Below are 22,500 nucleotides of genomic sequence, written 5' to 3'. Positions count from 1 at the left end.
AGAAGCTGAAGAGCAGAATTATTATGACCATTTGTAGGGAGCAAAATTACTGCATTTGAGAAGGAGCAATATAAACGAATTTTAACAAGAGAAAATAAAGGTGGAAAAGAGGGCATCCCTTATACATGCTCTTTTCCATAGACATTTTTTTTATGCAGGGGCTAATATGTCTCAAGTTATTTCTGGATCGACTCCAACGCTGTATAGATCCCAAGGAGATTAGGCAACAGCTAATCATATGGCAGGAATGTGTTCTCTGAGCGTAGGCTATCCTCGCGGAACAAATTCCGGCCATATGATTGGCTATTGCCTAATCTCCTTGGGAACTGTATGCCGTGGGAGTCGATCTATAAATAACTTGAGGCATATTACTTGTGGAAAAGGGCATGTACGGGGGATGCTCTCCCTTCCCCCTTTATTTTCTCTTGATTTTGAGTGAGAAACTCGTGCCGTGCTTCATTTCTGGAGTGTCTTGTTTTTGCATTCTGCTCTTCCGCTTGGGTTACCTGTGCTCACTGCGAGAAAATGTGACGCAGTGTTTCCCATAACACTTTGCACAACACCATAGCTTCCATCCATATTTGGTAAAATCCAAGATGGCGGTCATACATTGACTCCAAAAAAGGAAGCGACTGGAAGTGCAGCAGTATAAAAACTGCGATCGCCGATAGAAGATGAGCTATCAACTGTACCGTAACACGACTTTGGGGAACAGTTTACAGGAGAGTTTAGATGAACTAATTCAGGTAAAAAACCGTTCAACTTTCATTCTGTAGTGTCAAATTGTGGCGCATTTGAAATTCTTGAGGATTGTTAAGGTTTCGTTTACCGTTCAGTTTAGAAGGCAAAGCATTCATTTACCATCCTAGCGTATTGTTGAGCGAAAATCTACTTTTTAGCCTCGGAAGATAGCAGGGCACTCAAGTTACAAGTACTCTATCGTATTGCTGCTGTCAAAAAGGTAGTTTTCGAAGTATCAACTTCTTGAATTCAGCTATCAAACGTAGGGATCAGTCATTTCCACAAATAGCTTGTGAGTTCTTCCTTTTTGAGCATTTTTGGCTGACTACAATGTCAATGTGCAGTTCTTGCTAATCCTAACAAAAGTAATTTTTAGTTGAATGGCCACTCGGCAGCGAGAGAAAACTCAGTCAGTTGGGCAAAATTATGTGTTTAACAAAATCCTGGTTAACGGAATTTTCAGCATTCTCTTGAAAAACCCATCAGCGCTCACAAACACGACATCTGGCCTCGGTTATTCAAAAGGTGGTAACGCCATCCACCGGATAAATCACTATCCAGCTGATAAACACTAGCAAAACTGATTGAGTTATCCAGTCGATAGCGCTATCCACCCTTTGAACAACTGGGGCCTGGTTGGTGCAAAATGATTATCTTGATTGACAGACCTACTTGTCAGGGCCGTAGCCAGAAAAAAATTATGACTGAGCCAATGTCCATGGTTAAATTCTCTACATAGGGATTCTGGGTGTTTATGATGAGTACATGTACATGTTAAAGACAACACTGGAATCACCCTTTATTTTAAAGAATCACAAAAAAATGACTGAGGCAAGTGCCTCGGTTTGCCTCATACTGGCTACGGCCCTGCTTGTATTATACAAGTGTATGCAATAGATAGAGTGAGTTTCAATCGAGTGTCGTAAAACCAAAACCAAAGTAATAATTACTTTGGCCAATCAAAAAGGATGGAGACAATCCAGTAAACCAATCAAAACTCTAAGTAATTCCACATAGCCGCCGCAAGGCATGTGAAAATGTGCAAGCCACAATTGGTTTTGATTTCACTCGTTGAAAAAGAGACGCGAGAACTTTGAACCAATCACTGAGTGAAGTAATGCAAAACCAAAGCAATTCGCTAAATTCCTAATTATTTTCGACGCTCAATTGAAAACCACTCTAGTAATGCTGCGGTGTATTTCGTTGATAGTGACAACATTTACCATTGATAAACCACAATGGCATATTGAAGTCAATGGGGCTTGTTACTGGGTTGCCATATGGCAATCCAGTCAGAATCTGAGTGGAATTTATTAGTGTTTTTAACTCAAACCTGTGATGCTAGAGTCCATGGATCCTAACCAGTTTGGGTTTATACCAAATTCCTGCACCACGTTTGCACTCATTTCTATGCTGCACCACTGGCTTGAAGCAACAGATGAAACTGGCTCCCATGTCTGGGCAGTACTCCCAGACTATAGAAAGAATTTACTTGTTACCAAACTTTATAGTCTAGGAGTTAACCCCTCCATTGTCAACTGGTTTGCAGACTTTCTTCATGGGAGATCCCAACGTGTCAAGCCTGGCTCTGATTGTTTCTCAGAGTTCACCGCAGTTCCTGCCGCGATTTCACAGGGTACCCGCATTGGTCTGTGGCTCTTTTTGGTCAAGATAAATGACCTCACTACTACAGATAACTCTCTATCGGCCATGTGGAAATTTGTTGATAATACAATGGTCTCGGAAATTGTTCCAATTTGGCACAAGTAATTTTTATATTTACAAGCCACAGTGTACCATGTCCTTAACTGGTCAAACGCCAACAAATTCAAACTGAACTCACTTAAGGACGTTCGCACCCAAAACGTTTCCACGTACAGATTTTTTTTAAACTTGCCACGCAGAAAGGCAATGATCTACTTTTGCCAAAAAGGCAAAAGAAAAAGGGGGGTCACCGTGCTCGTTTTCGAGATCATGAGGTGCATTTTTAGAAGATTGCGTTACTTTAAGACGATCTTAGCTTACAACTGTCAGCAATAAAAAAGCTGCATGAGTGAAATTTAGATCAGGTAAACATACCCAGTTCAACATAACTAATATAACTAAATTAACCTTTGCAGCTGATGTCTTTTTCTGAGGTGAAATAGACCTTGAAAAACGATACATATTAGTCAAAGAAAGAAAACTTCGGTCGCACGAGAGCATAAAAGGCCAAATATTTGTAACTTCTCACGAACAAATTTTTTTTGTTTTTTGTTAAAATGGACAAAATCAAGAAAGGAAGTGATCTACGGAAAGAAAGATGGGGGTCACCGAGCATTCAAGAGAGTAAGATCGCTGCGAAGTTCTCAAAGTGATTGTCTATTCGCACTGTCACGCCATTGCGTGACATTTCCGAGAAGACTTGGATCCACAGCTATCCCATGATGCCACATACTTTCATGTTCCATTCTTGTGGAAAATTTTTGCGCCTTTAGCATCGTGTTTACTTGCGTGGTCTACGATGCATGATGTGTGCGTGACGTGCAAACAGGTGCGCAGTAGCAATGGGCGCGAACGTCCTTAAGTGGAAGGAACTCTGTACAGATTTCCACAGAAAAGCAAACATAGACATTCCAGCTCTTGAGGTCAATACTAACACCCTTGAAACTGTTAAATCAGCGAAAGTACTCGGCGTTACACTAAGAAATGATCCAAGGTGGAATGATCATGTTGGTAATATCACCGTGAAAGCATCTCAGCATATTTATTAGCTCAAACAACTTAAGCGCACTGGTATTGACCGTGTATCTCTCATTCAATTTTACTGTGCGTGTATATGCTCTGTCTTAGAATACGCCTCGCAAGCATTTCATGCTAGTCTGCTGGGCTATCTGTCTGATCAGATTGAAAGGATACTGAGGCGAGCGCTAAGGACTGTGTATCCAGAACATTTCGTATAGAGAAGCGCTAGCAGACGCCAATTTAATGTCACTTTTTGAAAGGCAAGAACACTTGTGTATTACTTTACTTAATCAGATTATTGAGAGTGATGGCCAGCACAAACTGGCTGGACTGTTGCCTGTGTGCAACGGCACACGACACAGACAAGAAACAAGCGATTGTTCTCTTTACCTAATATTAAAACCAAAAGGTTTCATAATTCTTTCATGATGCATTTTTCAAATAAGCAACAAAAAATGTAAATAACACGATCATATTATATTTGGAATTATTATTTTGGGCATTTTATAACTATATTAAGTATTTTTAATAAATGATTTATCTATCTATTTTTATCCTGTGGCGGAAAATGGAAAAGTTGTGCAATACATGTAGGTCTTTCCCGTCACTCCTCTTCTAAGTATTGTCTTTGTGCGTAGAGTGTTCTCCGCATATTTTTGGTAGGTTTCAGGGGGTAGTAGAAATGCGTAGATTTTATCCGGTGGACACAGTAGAATATTAATTAACCTGCAAAGGCGTCAAAGACATTGTTGCAGTAATGCACATGGCATTTTAGTGGATCTTTAAACAAAATATACCCTTATGGAGCTCAAGAATGGAATGTCAATTGGATAAACAAGACAGGTGGTGAAAGCAATGAGTAATGGTCTTTAACAACAATTGCATCTTTCACTGTCAGATTTCAAAGTAAGCTTTGTTTAACTACATTGTAATATTTGACTTACTGTGGTGGTCAAGATCTGGAAGCAGCATAGTTCTAACCTAAAAGAACTTAAAATCTTTGAGAACTTTAAAATCAAGCTAAGGTCTTCACTTTTAGAAAAACTTTATAAGTAGTTTGTAGCTACAGTAATCTTATCTTAGAACGCTTTAATTGTATATATTGTGTTACTTTTTTGGTCTGGATTTCTCATTTCCAAATTTTCTCTATCCTGGGAAATTCAACCGAGAAAGTTTGGAAAGGGCAGAATTATTTATTTTTTTTGTCACATTAGTGCAATTATCGTACCAAGTGGAATTTAGTTTTACATGTAAAAGATTATCATTCAAATTTCCCTGATGGAAGATGAAGATTACGAACATTCCCCAAGCGGAGAAGTGCCCAATCTCTCAAAGAAACAATGCCATTAATAAACAACTTACAAACCTCACTTGCTCGGGACCATACTGGGGAATATTGGCCCTGAGTCGTATTTGTATGGGCCGAGCGCTGCAAGGTCTGTACTGCCACAACCTTGGGCCAATAAATTATTGTAGTGAATGCGGGCCAGTACAGCCCTTGTGCTTGGTAAGTAAGAGGTTATTGATCAAGGCAGGGAAAATAATTCTTGCAAACCAAAATTTAAATGATTTAAAAATAGCAAACAATTTTGTTGCCAAAATGTTGTTGTTGTCATCTATTCACTAAAAACTTGAAGGGGAACATCTAGTGTAAATTTATTACTTGTGTTAACTTTCATTTTACCAAGAAGTCTGCGGTACGTTTGCTTGCTCCTGAAATTAAGCATTCCTTAATCAATGGCAAAATAAGGGTGTTTAAAACTTTATTAGAATTTTAGGGGCACTACAATTGTCTCATTCAATTTGATTGATTTTGACAATGTAGAATAACTATTCTTGGCTTGCACGTGACGTCACAAAAAAATAAAATACAAAACTAAAGAGCCTTTTGAGTTTTTATCTCGATCAACTACAAGAGGGTTTAAAATATATCTGTTTGCATGTTTTCAGCTCTGTACCGTGCTTCGTTATGAAAATAGAGCAGGTTGAATTTCAGAGTTTTTCACAGTGCGTGACATGTTGACGGCTTTTGAAAAACATGCCAGTTGCATAAAAACATCGATTTCCCTCGTGTTTTTGTGGCCTAAGCAGCCAATATACAGTACTAGGAGACGTGTCTATATGAATGTTTGCTGGCTCATTATACAGCAGAAAGTGTTAAAGCCAGCCAAACTAAATTCCAGATGTTTCTACAGGTTTCTGGCCGCCATGTTGGTGTACTTCAGCAGTACACCAACATGGCGCCTCCATACTAAAATCTACAAATTTGAGTAATGTATTTTGCAGAATAACTCAAGTACGGAATATCGCACAGCCCTGAGACTTGGACCCGTTCTTTATTTATTCCTCTTCTATAACATTTCCATTTCGTGAATCAATTTCTTAAAATGGTAAGCGTAATGTTTTCACTTGCGTGACGTGCAACCCAAGAATGAGCAGGCAGACAATACTATTTGAGAGCACGCCAGGCAGTATATTTATAGTTTTCATTATTATTATGTAGTTATGTTTACCTCGCTGTAATATTTATTTGTTAATTTTGATCTAAGAATATTCATATAATAATTATATACTTTTTAAAGAAATTTAAAGACAGAACCCACTTAACTATTAAAGGAAAAGCTTGAAGTAACTGTTGCCCAATCTTATACCTTTGCAATTAAAAGTACCATTAACTCATTCACCCCTAAACCGGCCATACTTAGTATTTTACTCTGTCTAATGCCAGACAATTTTACTCCTCAATGGGGAACCCCCTGGAGTCAATAGGTTAATCACTCACTGTCCCATTAATAAAATGTACCACTGTAAATTTTTAAACAGAGGTTGAAAAACCATAACCTATCACAACATTCATATCAGTTACAAGTAACAGAAAGCTTTTGAAACCCATCAAACACTTAGTTTGAAAAGCAAGATACTTGGTCTCGTACATTACAAGAGGTCCTGATGAGAAATCTGTGGTCCAGCACACCTGGTAACTTCTTTGCTGTCTTTATAGGAGACTGGACTGCAGGGTTACTTAAAATTGGCATTTAGAACTGCCATCTACTGTACATAAGTTGCATAACTTAACAGCCCTGATATACCGTGATACTACCCACCAACTGATAAGATACATGGGTCTTTTGCTTGTCTTTCCAGTCGCAACAGATAAGTCCACAGCTTGCCCTTCAAGTACTGCTGCAGTTTGACAAAGCAATCAACCATGCTCTCTCCAACAAAGTTAAGAGCAAAATTTCTTTTAAGGTAAGTTTAAGTTGAACTGCTTTTCTACCAACCCTTTTGAAAAGGCAAGGAAACACTGTCCACTGACCACAGACCCTGGTGATCATGAGCCTTCCATTTTGGGTTTAGAGGTTTTTCTTTGCGTACTCAAGTTGTTCACTTCTTGAATTCATCGCAGAAACAGCTGGGGTTACCACTGCTAATTTAAACATCACTATTTGTATTAATGTCAGTTATTTATGGTTGTCTTACAATGTGGTCATATGTGATGACAACCCCAATGTTTTGACTGTATAGTGCTATTATTCTTCTTCAGGCAAGGAGGTTTTCAGGTTACCTGAAGTTGCTTTGCCTTTTAGCCTTTGACCTTTAGCTGACATAATAAACAAGTCAGTCTGTCAGGGTGTTTACCCTTCTAAGCTAAAGAATGTGAAAGTTATACCAGTCCATAAATCTGATGATGAGACTGACCCTGGAAGCTATTGACCAATTTCTTAGTTGTCCAATTTTAATCGTATTTTGGAAAAGTAATGTTCGAAAGACTTAAAATCTTCCTTGACCAAAACAAAATAATTATTTTCACATCATAATATGGCTTAAGAGATACATACTCTACACAACATGCAATCCTTGATATTGTTAATTAATACAATAACTGTACAAAGAAATATGGACAAGAAATTATACACCTGTGGAATTTTCATTGAGTCTTAAAAAAAGATTCGATACAGTCAACCACTCAGTTTTGCTAAGTACGTGTAAGTTATGTATCATTATGGCATTAGAGGCGTTGTAAACGATTGGTTCTCTTCATACTTAAGTGGACATGTGCAAACTACAGAGGTGGAAATGAAAGTATTTGCTAAAGCGACAATGTCCTGCAGGGTCCAACAAGGTTCTGTGTTAGGTCCTCTACTCTTTTTGATATAATTATATAAATGATATCCCTAACTCTTCTTCAAAGTTAAGCTTCTTCCTGTTTGCAGATGACACACACATGCTTTTTGCTGATAATAATCTTCGGTCTCTTGAGGCCACCGTTAATAATGAACTTAAAAATGTGTGACTGGCCGACGGCGAACAAACTTACACTTAATACAAAAAAATCATATTTTGTCATATTCCAACCATGCCAAAAAAAGCTTGAATATGAGGTGGTAAATGTGATAGATAACAATACTAATACATTAACCTCGTCCGAATGCAAAGAATATGTAAAATATCTTGGGAGTATTGATTGATAGTCACTTGTCTTGGAAATTAATTTCACATTGTTTATGTTGCTTCTGATAGTCTGACTTGTATATGATAGTGACTTGTGTATGATAGTGACTTATTATTTAAATAAGGGTTCTACTGTAATTTATTAGCTGATGTAATTTTTATAATTGTTATGTGCATTTGATCATATGTAACCTCGAACTCATGCGGTTCCTCTCTTTATTTCGTCTAAAGTGTTACTGATAAATATGCTCTATTTTGAGACCATGTCCACTTTAATGTATAGCATCTCTAACGACTTTGCTCCTCAAAATGTTTCTAGACTACTGAAACTAACTTGTAACGTGATGTAATGTATAATTATTTTATTGTAATTGCTTGCTTCTTTCTTTGTTTGTTTCCATCTCTTTTCTTCTATTTCTTTTGTTTTCTTAAACTTTTTAAGTTACTGATAATGACGTCTGATTAAAAAGCGCAACCTGCCTCAATTAGCTCTGCTACCTGTGGGTTTCGCAGGATTACACTGTATCATTGTAATTTGTATCTTAAATTGATAAAATGAAATGAATGAGGATTTTATGCATTCCTTTGTTATGATTTTTCAGAAACCAGTGTACTTTATAAGATACAGTGTAATGTCCTATTTTTTCAGGGGCACCTAAACACCTACAGGTTTTGCGATAATGTATGGACTTTCGTCCTCAATGATGTAGAGTTCAGGGAAGTGGGAGAACTTGTCAAGGTTGAGAAAGTCAAAGTGGTAGCGTGTGATGGAAAAGGTTTGTATTGTTGATATGTACAAGTTGTTTACATTATAATATTATGTTGAAAGAGTAAACTCAATATCCTCAATTTATGGTTTGTAAGGAAACTCTTATTAAGAAATAGAAAACATGTACTGTGTCTCTATCGAGTTGTAGAAACACAAGTGAAAGTTTGGGAGAACAAGAAATGCTGTGTGCTTCTGTTTCCACAGCTTTTTCAAGTTCTTCCAAACTTTCACGAGTGTTTCTATAACTCGATAGAAACACGGAGTACATGTTTTATATTTCTTTTAGAAAACAACACGACGAGAAAAAGGAAAACAACTTGTTTTAAAACTCTAATTATCAAAATGTAAATTCTCTTTGCTCACGCCATCACTATGTCAACAGCTTGTGCTAGTTCTGTCTCCATCGAGTGATAACACACGATTTTTAACCAATCAGCGCACATATTTTCTTAGGACTGTTTTCTAATTAGCATTGTAGCTGATTATTTACAGGTAGCTGGATGCCTTCATTTGCAAAAAAATCTTGCAAGGGCATACCCCCCGAAAAAGGGAAAAAATGCTGGGAACTAATTTTTGCGATTATAAGAAAGTGGCACTTACATGTAAATGGAACTGAATTTTTGTTTAGTATTTGGGCACAGTGACACTTTTAAACTATGACTGACAGAATGTTGATGGTAGAGAAACGTTTTTTTCCAAACCACCCAGTTATTCTTTCTGCTTTTCTTTTAGCTTCTGCTGCAGATGCCGGTGGTTCATGATGACTATCTTGACTGTTCTTGGTTCATTTACCTATCCATTTCTTGAAGCAGTACAAGTGGCTCATTTGTTTGAATTTTACCCACGTGCTGTCCATGAAAGACACGCTGGCAAAAGTACTGTAGGACTGACAGATTGAAACTTAAGGATTTCACAATTTCCACACATCTATAGCACTATAGCTTAGCGATTATTTTACTAATTTAACGTTTTTATCACGTTATGACTAAAAATCTTTTTTCTTAGAATTCACTTTGGAAGAGAGTTCAGGCTTCATAATGTTCTTTATAGCATTATGGATATGTTTTCTACAATACTGATTTTTTTCTTAAAATAACAGAACTCTACTTATTATTAAGGAAGTGAAAAAAAAAAAAAAGCAAGATCCCTCTCAAATTGAAATGAAAAAATTACCTTTATTACTTTGAATTAATTGAAGGCCTTTTAATGGATTTACGGTTTGTTCTCCATGGCTCTTGATGGCAAAAGACAGTTGAAAATTACAGGATTGTTACTGTTTTTAAGAACATAATTACAACTTCAACCAACCCTGGAGCATTTCCCATGAATTATGGAATGCAACTTCAGCATTACAATAATAGTTCTCTTAAGTAACAGTCGTCAAACTTTTTGAGCTGTAAACTCTTGACTGTTCTTTCAGTCTGCAAAAAAACTCGTTATATCTACCTGTGAATGCCCCACTGTCAAAAGACAAGAGCCTGCTGCTTGGGAAGGATACAGCTTTGCAAAGTTGCCTCAAATTCATGAACCCCGATTTCCTGGGCCCTCTTTGGGAAAAAAGGGTCAGCTGGTCCTTATGCCCAGCCTCCAGTGGCTGAGAGTGCTTGGTGTTTCTGGGTCAAACAAGTTTGCCTCATCTTGTTTTGTATGTACATGTATTCTGTTCCGTTTTCTTTACTTTGTGTATTTCCAGTTGAATAAATAAATAAATTTATTATTAACCCATTCACACCTCAAAGGCCCTAGGACGTGCCCCCCATTGGCGAGTAAAATCGTCTGGCGTGTGACAGAGTAAAATCTGTTAAGTGTCACTCTCAAGGGGTTCCCCATTGACGAGTACCGGTAAAATCGTCTGGCGTAGACAGAGTAAAATACTAAGTCAGGCCGGTTTGGATGTGAAAGGGTTAAGGTCACATTGATTATCTTCTGTACTGTTAAGAACAAATTCAGGCATAAATTACAGAAATCTTTTTACTGCCTCATTTTTGTATTAAAATAAATTATTCAATAATGTATTTGATTCAACATCCTTGGAAATGATGTATTGTGTAAATGTAAACCATTCTAGCACCTATGGAAGACTCTATTGGAAGCAATCATAATCTTACTGTCAACTGTATTTGGCACTAGGGTACTAATTGGGGATATTGTACAGATTCAATTAAACTCAACTCATCAAATCATAGGTTGGTTTTTGAGAAGAGGGGAAACTGGAGACTTGAAGTAGAGAACAGAACCAACAAACTCAACCCACATGTGATGCCAAGTCTGGAAATCAATCCTGGGCCGCATTTGAGGGGGGGCAAGTACTATCACCACAGCGCCATCCATGGACTACCTAAACGGACTTCCCCAGCGTCATAATTAGTGCTAAGCCTAAATTTCCATTTTAAACAGTGTTGGTCAACAGTATTTCTGTCTAAGCACCCATTTTAAAAAGGGTGGCTTTCAATTTATTGTTGCACCAGTTTCACTTCACTTCTATGAAGTAATCGGCCATCACAACATTATTATTGAAAGCTAACCTTTTTAAAATGGGTGCTTAGACTGAAATACTGTTGATCAATGCTGTTTGAAGTGATCTTTAGGTCTAGCACTAATAGTGACGCTGCTTACGACCAATAGTACTCACTTGAAATAGTATTTTGGGGGTGGTCCATTTGGGTAGTCCATAGACCGGGGGTCAGTGTTCTCGGGTCACCCCATCCCTGTTCCCTGCATTGATTTTGAACTAGTGCCATCATAGGAATATATATTTTAAAGCTTTTTGTAGTTGTGGTCAAAATTAAAATTTCCTGGAGTAGTTCTGAAGAAAACACTTGCTAGAGCATACTTGCAGGTTTTGTCAGTGCTTTTTTATACTTCACACTCGTGCGACAAATCAAATTGTTAACTTACTGTACACTCTGTGAAAAATCTTATTTAACAATAATGATACATATATCTTTCGACCTTTGAATCAACCAACAAAGGGAGCAACTGTTACATTTAGAAGGCTAAATGGTAGAATATAAATACCACACACACACTGTGAGATTTATCATTCTTTGTTTGCATTTCAAAAACTTGACACAGACCACATTATTAATGTTATTATGAAAATATTACCCTCTGTGTAAGTATTGGTGTAATAGTACTCAGAATGCCAAATAATTTGTTATGGATTGTGTGGGAAAAGTCTGTTTTTCTCCATCCACTGAATTGTTTCGCTCTTTCATCCAAGATAACCAAGCATCCCCTGCTGACAGTTTTATCATAAATACCCATCGTCTTCATCAAGATCATCAAACTCTTGTTGCAGCACACTACGAAACACTGACCTTGAAAAAAGATAGCAACTAGTTTTAGCTTCCTGGTATAGCAGATATAAGGTTACCGTACACCTTCAGAGATGTCTTGCATCCGAGCGATGTGTTGCGTCCGGTTTAAGCTGTAGATACCTAAACCCCCATAATATCAAATTAAAGCTTATTGAGTTGGCTATAAAACTGTATCAGCAATTTTGAAATAAAATGAATTGTAGAATTTTTCACGACCTCTAAATGCGAGCATCCGAATCACCTTTTCAAAGCTACAAGTCAAAGCACATTTTGCTTTTCGCTATTTTATTTTGTTCCTCTGTTTCCAGACCCAAAGCGCTACAAAACGCAGAAAAACGTGTCTGCGTTTTGCCATACTCAGTTACAAGGAAATGTTATAGAACGTTTTCGAAATAGTATTTTAAAAAATGTGAAGTGTTCGTGCAAAAATCTCTCTCAATTTCTGTACATACTGTAGTGTTTCTTTGGTTCTCTGACCCTTTATATGGGTACCATTGATTTGATAAGAGTGGAGTTGTGTTTTGAGGATAATGATAATATTATTATTATTATTATTATTACTTCTTACTGTATGTATTGAAAGGTAATTTGCCTTTGAAGTGCTAAATAAATTAAAGTCCTACAAACACAGTTACCTTGAAATGCCTCCATCCACGTCACTGTTGTGGTGGAGATTTGACATTGCATTCATTAGCTGTTGACCTGCAGATTCAAACACAGTTTTAAGCATGTTGTCATGATCTCATCTAACGTCTGCTCTTTCGCCTGTAAGTACACCTAAGATAGAGACAGGCAGGGAAAATGCCGCTCTTCCTTCCCATTCATTGTGCAGAGATGAGAGCAATAATGTCACAACTCGATCAATTTCACTACAAAGCTAAAGAAATGCCCTTTGGGGACTCCATGATAACAGCAGTTTTTGAAAACCAACAGTTCCATTTCTCCCAAAGATACCAAAATTCAGACGAAAGTAATTCTGAATCTCTTAACATGGCTCAAACCAGTTTCAACACTTGAAACAAACTTTCTTATTAGAAGGATTGACACTACAACACTTTATCACTTGACAGCAATGTTATGGTACCACATCAAATGCCAATTATTGCTAAAAAAGATTTGGTCATTTTTTTGACGTAAATAGTTACCATGGCAATAGGAAAGCCCTGTAAAAACACCCCATATTTTGGCTTTAGCTGCTCATATCTCAAAAACGAACTCAGAGACTCCATTTTCTATTTCGGAAATGTAATCAGCAAGCCAGAATAAAACTTACTGCAAAGTAAAAAAAATTATGTGGAGCAGATTCAGAGCCAACTTAACTAATTGAAAATTCAAGGTAGCTCTAAATCCACTCCACAGCATTTTTTAAACTTTGCAAAGAGTTTCATATTGGCCTGCTGATCACTTCTGTGCCATAACAAAAATTGAGGTCACAAAGTTAGTTTTTCAGATAAGAGCAACTAAAGCCAAAACATAGGGTGTATTTGCAAGGCTTTCCTGTTGCCATGGTAACTTGTTACATCTCAAAAATGACTGTATCCTGTTCAGCAATAATTGATGTTTTACGTGATACCATAACATTGCTGTTACGTGATTAAGTGCTGTAGTTAAAAAAATATCCTTCTAAAAACAAGGACTCTTGAAAGTGTTGAGCCACCTTAAGGGAGAAGCACTAAATCCGGGCCTTACCGGTATATATTTTGGTTTTGGTCTCAGCATGAGGCACTCACACAATTATCATAAGATCTTCTAAATGAAGATCTGTGCTTGTATTTACATGTAGGTTAAAGATCAAAATAAACCAAGTCCACTAAAAGTGTCACTTTAACATAACAGTCACAAAGTTTGTGTGGGTTCCTTGTTCCTCAAAGAAGTTTGACTGCAATATTTAACTTCACTTTGTTTTGAGAGAAAAAAAAGGAATATACAGAGACCATAGTAGACCACAGGTAGCAAGGCTATTCTAGGCAGGCACCTAGACTGCAACTAAATAATATTATTAAGTACTACCTCTATCCATGATAAACCATGTAAAACTTAACATTAATTAATTAATTAATTAATTAATTACAATAACAGAAAAATTAATCACTTAAAATTACAGACTGAAACAAAAGCCTGATAGATGAGAGGGACAACAATAATGTAGAAAAATATTTAGAGAAGTGTCAAATACGTAGAAAGATGAATTTAGCTCAAGTCTGTTCAGGGAAGTAAAACTAAGTTGAAAATGGCAGAGGTTACCATCAAGATGATAACATAGCTTCAGAATGAGGCTTGAGGAATCTAAGATCTATGATCTATGCCATGTTGTAAAATCCTCACAAGCTCTACAAGCCTTCAGAATAAACTTAGGCATCTCTATCTCTTCTCTTTTTATTGCATGCAACACAAACAAATTTAAGTCAACAATCATATCCTCAGTTCTTAAAGGGGCTAGGTCACGCAATTTTAGGCAATTTATCAGCACTGATCGAATGGTCATAGAATTACCTAAAATATCAAAATAACTGTTCAAAACTATAGAAGAACTCTAACAAAACACAGGGAAGCTAAGAATGGACATGGATGGACAAAACTGGAGAGGATTGAAATGGATTGAATTTGGGTAAATTTGAAAAACGTCGGCCCTCTTTTTTTTCAAATCAGTCTATATCAATTGAAAATGTCACTTACAAAGCTGGAAAATCATTGCCAGTTGTTATGTGGCGGTGATTTTGCAAATGAAAGACTCTTGCTCTGCCAATTTGATGTTTAGAGCTCATAATTAAGGAAATTAAACAAAATTACCTAAAATAGCATGACCTAGCCCCTTTAAGATCTTTTAATTAGTACCCTGCGAGCAGAGTCTCTTTCGATCTTCCTAGATAAGTCGGGAAGATGAAAGAAGACTCTGCCAGCCACTTCGACTTTTTGAATTGCTGCTCATCCAAAGAAATGGATGAGTCAGTCCACTTTCGACTTGTCAAATCTGTTTTTTTAATTTGTGCGCGTGATCAGTCACCACGCATCATCAGTATTTTTTTAAATTTACAATGTCCAGCGCGACAATTTTTAACTGTCTAAATTCCCATGAGTATTTCCTCTATATGTCAACTTGGTTACAGAAACTAGTTTGCCAGAATTGAGAAACCCATTATTTTTTTCAGTAAAAATTGAAATGGCAATTTTAAAACTTGAATTATCTTGAGTTTCCAAGGAAATGATTTCTTGCTTGTCGTGTGTTTGCCAGAGTTGTTTGAAATTCCCAACTGTTTGTTTTGGTTTTGTGGTTTAATTTGTGGTTACTAGTCACGTGTGACTGACTCCCAAATATGTTTAAATTTTTAGCACATGCTCAATACAAAATGTTGAGGCAGCTGGCAGAGTCTTCTTTCCTCTTCCCGACTTATCTAGGAAGATCAAAAGAGACTCTGCTCGCAGTGCAGATCTTTAGAAGCAAGTCATTTTAATTGGCATAAAGGTAATGCCCAAGCTGCCAAAGTTCAAAGGGGATAAAAGTTCAGAGGGGATACCATTCCATATATAAAATAGATAACTTTGGAATTTGAATATGATTTTAACAAACATGAGACTCTGAAAAAGTGGTCCAGGGGTTAAATTTACTTACTATATCCAGTTTCCTCATCTTCTGTATCAACATCAACATCATCATCTTCATCGTCCTCATCTTCATATTCTTCCTCTCCAATATCTGCGTCTTTGTTTCTGAGAACAGCAAAAATGTTTGTCAATAAAAATTCGAACAACTTGAAAAGTTATAAGTCTTTAATAAACCATCACAAAGCCAACTAGTCATGTAGAAAAGAACGAAAAATTTGCAACCCATCACGTCACACCTGTCATAAAATTCAAAACACAGAAGACCACTTTCAGAGTCTATTTGTATTACTGGTATTAAAATTAATGTTATTCACCAAAGCACCTGAAATCTGAAAGTCTTCTTATATAAAGGATCTCTTTATCATGACCACTACCTTTGGCTTATATAGTATTAAGAAATTCTGAGGTGAAATTATCAAGATCTATGCAATAGCAGTCTGTGGGTGACTTTCTGTATTTGTTATTGTGAGATAAATTTGTGTCAAAATGAGCCCAAAATTAATGTCACACAGTTGCAAGAAAATATTGCATGTAAAAAACAGTTTTGATAGCTTTCAGCCATCCTTCTTAAAACTAACAAAGTCAAATGTTGCATTTAATTGTGACAACATGCAAATGCCAAGTGCTGTGTGTTTTGGGGTTTGGCTAGGGTCTTCACGGGGAAGACCCTCCTGTGAAGACCCTGGTATGCTCCTTCATCCCTGCACGTGATATAATATAAATTATAGTTAGAGTAATTTTGCTCAAATTTGTACCTTTTCCTAAATCCATCTTTAAACATGTCACTCTGGGGACCCTTGATATATATTTTTAAAGTAATTTTCACACACTTCTAGACTGATGAATTTCAACAAGTTAATACCATTCTAAGCAAAAGAGCCTTGCAACTTAAAGTGTATATGAAGTAATTTTTTTTTTTGCTTTCATCGAAAAGAGTAGCAATAAAAAAGTCTGAAATTGCGAGTTTTAATCCTTTGAACGTTTTGCTTCCTATTTTTTTCCGGCACGAAAAACTCGAATTTGCCGCTCCAAAGCGTCTCCATCTCGCGCTCGGCCAAATAGACCTGGTTACACAACTGTGACATAATAAATCGCGTAGAGGACAGCAAGCCTTATGGCGGGCAAGATGAAAAGCTGTTATATTAAGCTGTTATATTAACTGTGGTCACTTTTTTTGTTCAGCAAAATTGTTCCATATCAGGCGTTGGGATCTACATCTTTCAAACATTTTCATCTCACAAGAAGTATTAATTCTGTGATGGTTATGCATACAGCTGCATGACAACTTGGCTTTGGGAAGGAAGGAAATGATGATGATTGACAAGGATTCAGTAGGCAGACCTCAAACTATTTACAATAAAACAATATTATTTGAAACAGAAGTGACTTACATTACAGCAGTGTTTAGTTCAGGGAGAGGAATATGATTGACGGCAGCAGTTTCTTTTTCTAGATTATCAATTCTCAGGCTTGAAGAGGAAGACTAGAACATTAAACCAAAAAAAAATGATAAAATCATTAGCAATAACAGGAAGTCAAAAAAATTACAATCAAGGTTAATAGTATGGATCCATCAGTCAACAATATTGTTAAACTTAAGATGGGAGCATGAGGAAAGGTTTTCTGCTTTGCGCATATGCGTCAGGTTCAGAGTGCAATTATTGCTATTTGGACCCAAAATCTCATAATAGGTTAGTGTTTATTCCAAGGAAATATTTCAACTAGGCACATTGCATAATAATCAATTGGAACTTGCAAAATATTGTCATGCGCAAAAACCAATACGCTAGTTTCAAATTGTGCAGCATCAAAAGAACAGAGTCGAGGTTCAGGGGAATAATTTGCATTTTCCTTTGCTTTGAACAAAACATATGCTAATTATTCCCCTGAACCTTGACTCTGTTCCTTTGCTGCTGCACAATTCACAACTGGTCCATTTTATTATTAGATTTTGCATCACAATCTATTTTAACAATTCAATAGACAGGCATACCCCAGAACATAAAATTATTTTTTAGGGACTAAAAAGAATTTTCAGTAATTTATTTCAATGGTAAAAAACACTCACATGGTGAGATATCTTGCTAAACAGTCCCATGGTATTAGTATGAGGCGAAGAAGTTTTGGCAGTTTTCAACATTTTCATCAATGCCATTTCTTCCACCTAATTTTTAATACACAAAAAATATTAATCATGTCAAGGAAATGACAAAGCTAAAAAAGTCCAACATCCCAAATAAAAAGAACACTAACAACAGAGGGTGGATGATTGTAGCCCTACACAATACATATTTATTTTTATCAATCTATAGAAATGATGACTGCCACTCATGAATAGTTTGTTGAGCCTTGGGCTACTGTGGGAGACTGATATCATAAGTACACACCCTGGCTTGGCCATATAAACACTCTGGACCAGGTAACCGTTGCTCGAGCTATGGTTAGTACTTACCAGCGTTAAATACCATGGAAAAAAACCTGAAGGTTTTGATACCTCTTAATCAACTGTTAGTGCTAACCAGGCTTCAAGCAACCGGCCCCAGTAGTTTTTTATAATTACAATTCCTTGGTAGTGGTCACTGTATCCAATGTTAATTTATTAGTCATAACACAAGGTACTCATCTAAAATCAGTAATTATAAATATCGACAAATTGGCAAGTTTTACTTTTGCATATACACATACGGCTTCAAAAATTTGGGAAGAAACTATTCCTACAAATTTGGAAGGTTGTCCATTAAGGAGCATTTTATACAAAGCTCATCTCCTTCACTTAAATTGAGTAAATAAAATCATAAAACTCTGTGAATGTTAAAGGGGCTAGGTCACGCTATTTTAGGTAATTTTGTTTCATTTTGTTAATTATGAGCTCTAAACGTCAAATTGGCAGAGCATGAGTCTTTCATTTGCAAAATCACGGCCACATAACAACTGAGAAAGATTTTCCAGCTTTCTAAATGACATTTTGATAAAGATTGATATAAATTTGAAAAAAGGTGGGCCGACGTTTTTCAAATTTAACCAAATTCAATCCACTTCAATCCTCTCCAGTTTTGTCCATCCATGTCCCTTCTTGGCTTCCCTGTGTTTTGTTAGAGTTCTTCTATAGTTTTGAACAGTTATTTTGATATTTTAGTTAATTCTATGACCATTCGATCAGTGCTGAAATTGCCTAAACTTGCGTGACCTAGCTCCTTTAAAGAAAGATGCAATGGTAGGAAACAGAGTTCCCCAATGTATAATGGTCTGCTCTTTTCTCTCCTTGAAAATTTAGCTGCCTTGACATGATATCTCAAAAAGGCTTGTGAAACCACCTGTCTCTATCATCCCAAAAGGTTAAATTTACAGGTAGCAGGGCCATTCCATTTAATATCTGCATGATCCCTATGAACAGCTGGTATTTTCTACATGTCACAGGCCACAGGTCACAAGTCATTGTACTAATACAGAAAGTATCCTAAACATGCATAAAAGCTAACCTTAGGCTTAATTAGGACTAAACAAAAGTTTTCAGGCCTTAGGCTAGCTCAGTTGGTTGAGCACCGGGCTGTCACGCGGGAGGTCGTGAGTTCAACTCCGGCCGGACCAACACTCAGGGTCTTTAAATAACTGAGGAGAAAGTGCTGCCTTTGTAATTACATCTGCAAATGGTTAGACTCTCTAGTCTTCTCGGATAAGGACGATAAGCCAGAGGTCCCGTCTCACAACCCTTGTTCATTAACTCTGTGGGACGTTAAAGATCCCACACACTATTTGAAAAGAGTAGGGGACAGTGTTTCCGGTGTTGTGATCTGACCTTTCCAGCATGTGGTCGGCTTGGCAGGATTAGCTGGAAGGTTTCTTCTGTGTGAATGAGACCGCAATTGTGTATAACAGCCAGAAGTCAGGCTACTTAGCCAAGTGCTGGAGCCTCACTCAAGCTCAAGTTCAAGTTCTGTATTGGTAAAAAAATGACCTGTAAAAAATACCAGTCGCCCCATGATAGACATTTGCAAAATGGGATTGCTAAAATCACATGGGAGGGAAAGGAAGGGGGTGGGTGGCCCAATCTAAACCCTTACAACGACCCGCTTACGTATTTCTACTTTGAACGAGTGATGATGAAATTGTTATTTGTTGTTGAAGTTTGTCGAATGTTCTGTAGACATGACAAGAATCCGATTATGGAAGCACAGTACCGGCTTAGTAAATAAAAGAAGGGAAGACAATTTGTTTGCTGTGCATTGCCCCGGTGCCTTATCTGATTACATACATATGCATAAGCTTATTAAAACTGGTTCGCTTCATTAACCTGACCTTCAGCTTGTTAAGCTGCTCAGTCAATTTGGCTTTTGCTTCCTTCAAAAAAGCCTCTTCCTTGAGAAGAATCTCATTCTGTAGCTTTTCTGTCGTTGCCATAAGCCGCTAGTTTCATTTTTTTCAAACTCACATCGAGGAAAAAGTTTACCAGGCGTTCTGCTACTGACGAGATAATCTGGCACTAGCTTTTGTGGGACACAATGGTGATTCCTACTTGATAAGTATTCAATCAGGGAGCCGTCGAATATCTTCGAGTTTGGAAGTAAGTGGTTAATTATATTATTAAACCTTAGAGGGCTTTCTTTGTAACGGGGAAGAAAAGGGTCAACCTTGAAATAATGGAGAACTGATAATATTTTCAAGGCCGGGTTGTCATTAAGAAGATTAAAGTCTGGTGAGCCTCGTTGCAATTGCAATGCTTGCTAATGCTAGCCCTTTCGCTCTCACGCAACATAAAAATTATGCCTCTCCCTCATTTTCGCGCCGATTTTGACAGCTGCTTACGCCTGAGACAGATGTAGAAGTTTTAACTTTGTGTACAAACGTAAATTGATATCATAAACTTTCTAGACAACGGACAGGGTCTCAATCTCTCAGTATGTCAAGCGTGTCGCGAGATGAGCAGCCACACGAGAATGTCCACTTGAGCTCGAAAGGCTTTGCAATAGGCCACTTTGGAAAATACCATAATACTTTTTGTTTGTCCCCCCAAATTTTGAATAGGCATTGTTTTTGGTTTCTCTTGGGATCATTGTAAGTCCCATGAGAAACTGGAAACAATGGTTATGCAAAATTTGGGGGGACAAACAAAAAGTATTATGGTATTTTCCGAAGTGGCCTATTGCACATCGCACGAGGCCATTTCTCCCGCGCGGCGCGCTTGTGTTTTTCCCGTCACGCACCATAGACTGAGCAAATAGGGTGCTCATTTTTTTCCAACAGCCATGTCCAAGCCAACAGTGTTTGTTCTCGGCTGCAGTGGATCGGTTGGATCAGCCACTGTCAAAGTTTTGTCGGAAAAATACTCAGAAAAAGTTAACATCCTCGCCGGAACCAGAGATCCAACATCCCAGAAAGTAACACACTTGAAATCCCTGCCAGGTGTGACAGTTTTACAGGCGGACATGAATGACAAAAAGACATTCCAAGACAAGATTCGTGGCGTGACATCTCTCTTTATAGTGACACCAACCAATGGCCATAAACTTGCTATCGCAGCTGCGGAAGTCGCTAAATTGTTGGGTGTCGCACACATTCTCACAGTGAGTGTTCTTACCGTTGAACTAGCTGATACAATCTATGGAAGACAGAGCGGTGAGTTGGAGTCTGCCATTACAAATCTCCATATCTCGTACACTCTGATTCGCCTTCCCCCATTTGTGGACAACTACTGGGCTTACCAACGTTCTATTAAGGAAGCCTCATATTTTAGTACCCCAGGGGACCCAACCAAACCCTTCTCCGCAGTTGTCGTCGAGGACATCGGAAAGGCAGCAGCTGCTATCATGGCTAAGCCTGAGAAGCACTCTGGGAAAACTTACAAGTTGATTAGTAACTGTCACACACTTGGTGAGCTGGCAGCCACGTTTAGTGAGGTTCTGGGTAAGGAAGTGAGATACAAGAGAATCAGTTATGAAGATTGTAGGCGACGCCTCATCGACGTTGCAGGATTTGGTGAAGAAGACGCTGATGGAATATTAGAAATTTACAGACTAACCGATGAAGAATGTCCCTTGGTTAACGACAAAGACATGACTCACTTAATTGAGATAACTGGGGAAGAGCCGAGTAGTTTAAAAGATTGGGTCACTCAGGTTGCGTCTGCCTTTAAGTGACTACATTGTACCAATTTGTACAATGTAGGGGTTCTGTGTGTTCTTCAGGAGCTCGGTGACTACATTTAGCATTTCACCCTGGTTTGCATTTCACCATTTCACCATTGGTTTGCATTTGGCAAAAACATTAGTTTTTGTCTCTTGATAATAACTGAAAAACTGTCTTTCTAAATCTTTTTACAAAAATGTTGATGGTTCCGTCTTCATATTGTTTACTAATTCCCTATATTTGGCAAAAACGTTTGTTTTTGTCTCTTGATAATAACTGGAAAACTGTCTTTCTAAATCTTTTTACAAAAATGTTGATGGTTCCGTCTTCATATTGTTTACTAATTCCCTATATTTTAACCCCGGTTGAAGGGCTAGGTTTCGAGAAAAAGGCCTTTGAAATGTCTAGTTTCCAGTCCCCCCTTCAGGAGCTCGGTGACTACATTTAGCATTTCACCCTGGTTTGCATTTATTTGTGAGGTAAAATTACAGTTTACATCAATTGCAATGACTAACACTTCAAAAGTGACGTCCTGTTGCTTTAATTTCACATTATTTCAAAATCATGATCTTTTTCTTTAGAAAACTGCAGTAAGCCACCTTAAATCAATCAGTCAACCACCCAATCAATCAATCAGTCAGTCAGTCAATCAATCAATCAATCAATCAATCAATCAATCAATCAATCAGCTTATCATGGGTTATTTACCAAACGCGACCATCTGTTTTTTGCTTTCACCTTTCAATGGAAGACAAGTTTGAAGCAGAG

General features: G+C 37.5%; 3 protein-coding genes across 5 annotated transcripts in view; 2 read left to right on the top strand and 1 right to left on the bottom strand.

The window, feature by feature from the left end:
* The first annotated feature begins 568 nt into the window (after window positions 1-568).
* LOC138042077 (transcription initiation factor IIA subunit 2-like) lies at window positions 569-10,701 on the top strand. The gene is made up of 4 exons (XM_068887821.1): window positions 569-746; window positions 6,610-6,714; window positions 8,567-8,693; window positions 9,419-10,701. Exons 1-4 carry the CDS (start codon window positions 675-677, stop codon window positions 9,445-9,447), a joined length of 333 nt encoding a protein of 110 aa, XP_068743922.1. The 5' UTR covers window positions 569-674; the 3' UTR covers window positions 9,448-10,701.
* Window positions 10,702-11,717: 1,016 nt separating this feature from the next.
* Window positions 11,718-20,101, bottom strand: LOC138042076 (snRNA-activating protein complex subunit 5-like). Of its 3 annotated transcripts, XM_068887820.1 has the most exons (7): window positions 19,906-20,044; window positions 19,406-19,543; window positions 17,678-17,773; window positions 17,001-17,092; window positions 15,617-15,714; window positions 12,642-12,708; window positions 11,718-12,006 (listed from the first exon to the last, which is right to left on the bottom strand). In XM_068887820.1, exons 3-7 carry the CDS (start codon window positions 17,762-17,764, stop codon window positions 11,940-11,942), a joined length of 411 nt encoding a protein of 136 aa, XP_068743921.1. In that variant the 5' UTR covers window positions 17,765-17,773; window positions 19,406-19,543; window positions 19,906-20,044; the 3' UTR covers window positions 11,718-11,939. The 3 variants fall into 3 exon arrangements, with proteins under 3 accessions (XP_068743921.1, XP_068743919.1, XP_068743920.1); XM_068887818.1 differs by lacking the exon at window positions 19,406-19,543 and having other exon boundaries at window positions 19,906-20,101; XM_068887819.1 differs by lacking the exon at window positions 19,406-19,543 and having other exon boundaries at window positions 17,001-17,094; window positions 17,692-17,773; window positions 19,906-20,075.
* Window positions 20,101-22,500, top strand: part of LOC138042075 (nmrA-like family domain-containing protein 1) — a 3,678-nt gene continuing 1,278 nt past the window's right edge. Inside the window, exons 1-2 of the mRNA XM_068887817.1 lie at window positions 20,101-20,170; window positions 20,851-22,500. The exon at window positions 20,851-22,500 is cut by the window's right edge and continues 1,278 nt beyond it. Coding sequence (XP_068743918.1) covers window positions 20,853-21,743 — 891 coding nt within the window. The 5' untranslated portion in view covers window positions 20,101-20,170; window positions 20,851-20,852 and the 3' untranslated portion in view covers window positions 21,744-22,500. The remainder of the gene's footprint in view (window positions 20,171-20,850) is intronic.

This window comes from Montipora capricornis, chromosome 3 (assembly GCF_036669925.1).
Source record: "Montipora capricornis isolate CH-2021 chromosome 3, ASM3666992v2, whole genome shotgun sequence".
Taxonomy (NCBI): Eukaryota; Metazoa; Cnidaria; class Anthozoa; order Scleractinia; family Acroporidae; genus Montipora; species Montipora capricornis.
The sequence above is the reverse complement of the archived record's forward strand: the minus strand, read 5'-3'. Positions and strand labels throughout refer to the sequence as shown.

Coding starts and splice junctions, on each gene's coding strand:
- LOC138042076 (XM_068887818.1), bottom strand. CDS start 20,007: ATGGCAACGACAGAAAAGCTACAGAATGAGATTCTTCTCAAGGAAGAG. Junction 15,715..17,000: donor GAACTAAACACTGCTGTAAT/GTAAGTCACTTC, acceptor TGCTGTTCTCAG/AAACAAAGACGCAGATATTG. Junction 12,709..15,616: donor AGATGAGGAAACTGGATATA/GTAAGTAAATTT, acceptor TTGAATCTGCAG/GTCAACAGCTAATGAATGCA.
- LOC138042077 (XM_068887821.1), top strand. CDS start 675: ATGAGCTATCAACTGTACCGTAACACGACTTTGGGGAACAGTTTACAG. Junction 747..6,609: donor GTTTAGATGAACTAATTCAG/GTAAAAAACCGT, acceptor TTGTCTTTCCAG/TCGCAACAGATAAGTCCACA. Junction 6,715..8,566: donor AGAGCAAAATTTCTTTTAAG/GTAAGTTTAAGT, acceptor CTATTTTTTCAG/GGGCACCTAAACACCTACAG.